Source organism: Engraulis encrasicolus, chromosome 15 (assembly GCF_034702125.1).
Source record: "Engraulis encrasicolus isolate BLACKSEA-1 chromosome 15, IST_EnEncr_1.0, whole genome shotgun sequence".
In the NCBI taxonomy this organism is placed as follows: Eukaryota; Metazoa; Chordata; class Actinopteri; order Clupeiformes; family Engraulidae; genus Engraulis; species Engraulis encrasicolus.
In genome coordinates, this window is record NC_085871.1 from 25,385,433 (window position 1) to 25,391,806 (window position 6,374).

At 49.8% G+C, this 6,374-nt stretch overlaps 1 protein-coding gene across 3 annotated transcripts in view; it reads right to left on the reverse strand.

Annotated features, from left to right (window-relative positions):
* Nucleotides 1-6,374, reverse strand: part of usp6nl (USP6 N-terminal like) — a 146,524-nt gene continuing 140,150 nt past the window's right edge. For all 3 annotated transcript variants that reach the window (XM_063217267.1, XM_063217265.1, XM_063217266.1), the window contains one exon: nt 1-3,431. In XM_063217267.1, coding sequence (XP_063073337.1) covers nt 1,261-3,431 — 2,171 coding nt within the window. In that variant the 3' untranslated portion in view covers nt 1-1,260. The remainder of the gene's footprint in view (nt 3,432-6,374) is intronic.

A 6,374-nucleotide genomic window follows, 5' to 3' on the forward strand; every position in this document is an offset into this window, starting at 1 on the left:
GAGAGAGAGAGAGAGAGAGAGAGAGAGAGAGAGAGAGAGAGAGAGAGTGTGTGTGCGTGCGTGCATGTGTTTGTTTGTGTGTGTTTGGGGGGTTTGAGTTTGGGAGTGGGAGTAGGTCAGTACGTAGGGGAATCCCAATGACAATGACTTGCCACTGAGCAAAAAAAAAATAAAAATATTCATATACTGCATTCGTCAGAGAGAACAACGACAACAACAATAGACAACAGGAAGAAGGACAAACAACAACAAACAAACAAACAAACAAACAAACAAGTCCTCATTTGGAGCGCGATAAAAAGGACACATCCATCCTTTGGAGGTGCCTCCGAATGAAATATACACAGTGATCTCTCCTTCACTGCTTTCTGAATGACTGCTAAAAATGCAAACATATATATACTCTCTTAAATTGTATGTCTCTTTCTTTCTCTCCAAAAAAATATGATATTCACAAGCATGGTAGAATAAATTGACCTCTAGGGTTATATATCTCAAATATCAAACTCATTAAAAAAAGATGGACAGATGATGAAAAAAACAAAATAAACAAACAAAAAAACACAGAAAATCACTGAGTTTCATTCTTGCCAGAAGATATCTTTTTTTTTAATTTTCACTCCCCAAATTTTCCCGTAAAGTAGTTTAAATAACTCGGCTATATGAACAAACAAAAAACGCATTTTCTGTACATTAATATAATCATAAAGATTTATATCCACTATTCTTGGTTAATGATTACTTGAACAACAACAAAAAAGGAAAAAAACAATAAAATAAAACAAAATAAAAAGAAAAAAAATCTTTTTCAGTCAGTCAGATAAGTTTTGCTTTTCTTCGCAAATGTGAGTTTATCAGTAAAAATGCCTGAGGCTACCATAGACCTCTGCCACAGCACAGCTCCTACAGGGAATACAGTCAGTCTGTCACACAAACAAACAAACAAACAAAAAAACAAACAGACACATAAACAAACAGGAAGACACACAGACAAACAGACAGACAGACAAAAAGAAACCTCAAAACAGTTCAACGAAAACAACTTTACCTCTGCTTTGACATTGCTCTATTGCTTTCTCTCTCTCTCTTACTCCGCACTTAAAGTGTCAACACTTTCCTCCTTCCTCTCTCCATCTTACTTTTGTTTGTTTTGAAACTTTCTCTCCTCTTCCCTCTCTTTTCTTCTCCTCTTCTCCTTCAACCTCCTTCAGTTCTTCACCCATTTCACTCCCTCCATCACCTCTGAGGTCCCTTTTGATATTACAGTAACATCGACTCCTGCATGGCAAAGGCCTCTTGCGCTTGGCTGTAGTGTGCACCTCCGAACAGATGGGGGAGCTGTTGCCTGCCGCCACCACCACCAACACCACCAGCACCGCCGCCTGCACCCCCACCCCCACCCGCCCCAGGCGGCAGCTGCTCCGGGAGGTGGTGTTGGTGGTGATGGTGGTGCGCGGTGGTGGTGGAGGGAGGATAGTAATGGTGTTGGTACCCATCTCCTCCTCTATCCCCACCTCCTCCCCTGTACACGCTCCCCAGCACCATGTCCGAGTCCGAGAGGGGCGGGAAGATGAACTCCTGGTGGATGGGCGACATCTGCGCCTTCTGGAAGCTGGGCGAGCGGGGCAGACCTCCAGGGGACCTGGGAGGTAGGCCTCCACCACCGCCACCTTCCCCAACCCCTGCTCCTCCACCACCACCCCAGGCAGCCCTCAACTCTGCCTGGTACGACACCAGGTCATCCAGATCCAGGCCTCTCCTGCGGGGCTCGTAGTGGTAGTCCATGGGGGGCTGATGGTAGTCCACAGGCGGGTAGACTGGGTGCTGCTGCTGCTGCTGGCGATGAGGTGGGTAGTTCCCACCACCGTATCGGCCACTGTCACCACCGCGGGTGCTGCTGTCCAACGCCGCGTCCAGAGGGGCTACGGACAGGGGAGGGTGCTGCTGCTGCTGCTGGTGGTGGTGGTGGTGGAGAGGAGGGAGGTGGTGGGTGGGGGTCGGGAGCGGGGACGGGTTAAGGTTGAGCTTGAGGTTGAGGTTGGGCTGCCGTCGGTAGGTGGCGTAGGTGTTGTTCATGAGGGCCTTCTCGGGGGAGGCGCGGTTGCTGTGCGGGTGCCGCTGGGTGGTGGCGTAACCCCGCGGCGCCTCTCCGTAGCTCAGCCCGTGACCTCCGCCGTGACCTCCGCCGCCTGGCAGCCCTCCGCCGTGCCTGTCCTCGTGGGTCCGGGCCTCCAGACCGAAGGGGACGAACACCGGCACCATCCCCGTGGCGCCGCGCCCCGCGGGAGAAGAGTGCTGCCCACTGCTCGACGGGGGGTAGAAGTGCGGCGGCGTCACCCGGGCGTTGGCGGCGGCCACCTGGGGGAGGGCGGCCATGTTTTGTTTGCTGTGCAGACGCAACGGAGCGCTGCTGCTGCTGAAGCCGCCGCCACCGCCGCCACTAGGGGGCCTCGTGGGGCTGCCCTGCCTTAAGTTCCCCAGTGACGGGGTGGCAAAGGGGGGCCGCGACGGGGGCCGTTCGAGCTCGATGACCTCCATGACGGGCAGGCCGTCGGGGCCCGGGACGTTGTCGTACTGCGAGGCGTTCGAGCCCCGGTTGGAGCCCGGCACAAAACCTTGCGAGCGCGGACGGGAGCCTCCCGAGTCACGGAGTCCCTGACCTTGACCGGGGTCAGAGGGCGTCGTCGGGGTAACGGGGGGCACGGGCGAGGGCGAGCCGCCGCCGCCGCCAGAGATGCTCTGCTGACTCTCTCGCAGGGCGGCCGCCTTCGCTGCCTCCAGCTTGGTCTCGGAGGGCTTGACCCAGCGGGGGGTGAAGGGCCGGTCCGGAGGCCGGGTGCTGGAGCCGGCGTTGGAGTTGTGGTTCGCGGCCGCGTGGTGCCGCGTGGTGCCCTGGGGCGGCTGCTGCTGCTGGCCCTGGGCGGTCATGGCCATGGTTATGGCCGGGGACTTGTTGTTGGGTCCCCAGTCCGGCGTGCTGGTGGCGTTCGGTGGGGTAGGGGCCGGGGACTGGCCCCTCTCCGAAGGGGCCTGCGACGAGGGCGGCTGCTTGCGGGACTCCGTGTCACTACCGCCGCCGCCACCCCCGGAGCCGCGATTGCTGCGTCCGCCACCCTTGGCCAGGCGCACCAGCTTCTCCAGGGAGTCGCGTCGGGTGCGGCTCGGGGGCCGGCTGGACTCCTTCGGATGCTCGGGCGAGGGACCGCCAGCCGACCCAGGCGCCGACCCCGGTGGTCCCTGCCCCGCCGCCTCCGGGGTCAAGTGCACGCTCTGATTGGCCGGGCTGGGCCCTCGCGACGATGAGACCGGCCCCCCGTCTACCACCGTCATCTGTTGCCCGCTCGGCGCCTGGCCGTTCGCTGTGACGTGATTGGTCAGTGGCTCGGGAGGAAGCTGCCCCAGAGGCTTCTTGGGAAACTCCTCCTCTTTACCTAAAACAGGAAGAGAGAGAGAGAGAGAGAGAGAGAGAGAGAGATAGAGAGAGATAGATAGATAGATAGATAGATAGATAGATAGAGAGAGAACGAGAGAACGAGAAAGAGAGGGCGACAAACAGAAAAAATGAGCCAATCAGAGGTTGTGTTGAAGTCACCTGACCTGAGACGGTGAAACGAAACGCAGTGGACACTTTTACAGACACTCGGACAGACAAGCACGGATGATCAGTGGAGGACACGAGAGCATGGCAGGAGGAGGAGGAGGGTCGCGGTCGCGGACAACTTTCTATCCACAGGGACAGAGAGTTCCAACCAAGAAAGAAGGACGCAGTGAGAAAGAACATGGAACAAGCAGCAGCAGCAGCACAGCAGAGCAAAGAGAAGAGAAGATAAGAGAAGAGAAGGAAGAGAGAGAGAGACAGACAGACCGGCAGACAAAGAAAGTGCATTGGCAAGAGACAGTGCAAGTGAGGATAGGCAAAAAAAGAGAAACAGAGAGGAGTGAAGCAATAGTTACACACAAATGCTGAATATAAATTCACAGACAGCAGGTAGGATTAAAAAAAAAAACAGACTTCAAACAATATCTTAAAAGAAAGTCAGACATCAAAAAGAAGGATCTTAAACTTTTTTTTATAACCCAAGGCTATTTTATACAAAGGCTTGTAACAAGGGCTGAAAATGAGGTAAAATTGCACATATTGAATTCCTAACCAAGTCATTACGGCGACATTATGAAGTCATTGAGCCGTATTTGTGAAGGGTGATTTTCCGTAAGACACGTTTGACGAGGCTAATGGCACAACAATAAGGCGCTCAAAATTTATCACCAAATTATCCGATCCAATTATCAGGTGATTATCCTGGCAGCGTGCAGACATTAGTCACCTACTGTGATTAAATGACGGGCAAAATCTTTGGGCACCCGAGGGGGTCCTTCCTACCCGAAGGACGGATGAATGCACAGGGGAAGTGAAGCTGTATAGCGAACAGAAACTTCGCAAAACTCAAAGTTTGTTCTCTATTCATTTCTCTCTCACACACTATGTTGCTCAATGTGGGTGTACTGCCAATGTCATTGCTCACCTATTTACTATATTGGCTTTCTTATATGAACTCCCATTTTGTGCATAATGTGATAATAGAGTTACAGATAAGAGATACTTAATCCGGAAGGAAATGTAAGTTTTCAGCAGCATATTCTCTCCCCTTAACTGATACTGGACAAAAATAATTTCATTTGTTCTAATTCATATATAATGAAGATTGGGATGAATTCATTAACTTTCAAAATTCAGTATAAAGCACAACATTCAGTACTGATGACTGAATGCCTGAACATTATAGGGTAGGTTTAAGCCAGGACTACTGCTTACACTGTGAAAGTAGTGAAGTAGTAGAGTATAATTTATTAATGATAAAATTAAGTACAAAGGGTAATATTATATTAATCCACACTTTTATTCAAAGTGACATACATTTATTTTACTTTGTATGGTGTTCCGATGCCTTGTTCAAGGGCACTTATTCCATTGAAGAGGGCACAGAAGAGGTTCCACTCCTACTAGCACGTCCCTCAAACCTGCGACCCCCAGATGCCCCAATTTAATATGGATGAGGCCCGACTCATGCATGCAAATGAGAGTCTGAAGACTAAGTCTTTCTTTCTTTTTTATTTCTTTCTCCTTTTATACCTTTTGACAGGACAGTGGAGGAGAGACAGGAAATGAGTGGGGAGAGAGATACAGGGAAGGATTGGCCGGAATCGAACCTGAATTGCTGGAATAGTAACCCAGTGCCCTACCGTTAGGCCACGGCAGGGCCAACTAAGTCTTTCTTTTTTTTGGACGCTTTGTCGTTTTGGTGCCATTAGCCAACGGTGAAGATGTTCGAAACGGGTAACAATCGTCATTATATCAACTGAGCTCATCAACACTGTGATAACACAGTGATAACTTCAATCAAAAAAAAAAAAAATGGGCACTCAAAAGTATGATTTATCCTAATGTGTGCATTAAAGAAAAAAAAAAGCCCAAAATGGATGGGTTTCATTTCAGCCCATCTCCAGCGCCTCTCCTGTGAAGATGGAGGAGATGGCCCGAAGCCAAAAACGCTTCCATCTTTGCGCTTCTCCTAAATTAGCATAAAGCACTCTTTTGAGGGCAGGTTTTTAATCCCCTCTCACTTAAGATGTTATCCCAAAAGAAAGGTTGAATGAACACCCTCCACCAGTTTTTGCTTAGGGTAGCAAGATTTCAGCAGTAGGACACTTGTCAGCAAAGGTAGCCCTATGAAGTCTTGGACTTCTTGCTGTTCCATTTCATTGTCAGGTAACACTTTCTATGCAGCATGTATTCACAATACTCTATACCCACATTCATCAAGGGTGATATTGCCTTCATAACATACAGCTCCAGACCTTTTTATTAGAATACCATGAAAAAGTTGATTTATTTCCATAATTCACCTTTGGCTAAGGCCCGCCCTAAAGTGGTTTTTGACCAATCACAGCGCAGCAAAAGGACGACCTCGGACAAACCTCGGACAGTTTTGACAGCGCTCCATTGAACTCAATGCTGAAATCGCATGTTTTCAAGTAGTTAGCGAGATACTGTCGTATTATTATTAAAATATGATTGGAAATTGTGCCTGGGGTATTTGTGACAAATGTGCAAGTTTCCCCGCGATGTAACAGGTGGTAATCACTTTCCTCTTTACCTAAAACCGGACTAATATTACTAGCAGCTGAATAGTCTGCCTTGAAGGGTCTCGGCAGCCTCACACTCGACTAGAAAGCACACGGATCAAAAACATACTTTGTGTGCTCCGATCATGACACCATCTCATTCATGTCCCTTTTCAGTAAGGTTGTAAGCAAACCACGAACCTGTTTCAGAGTAGGATTTTGGATTTCTGACCTAATTAATGAAGAAACAC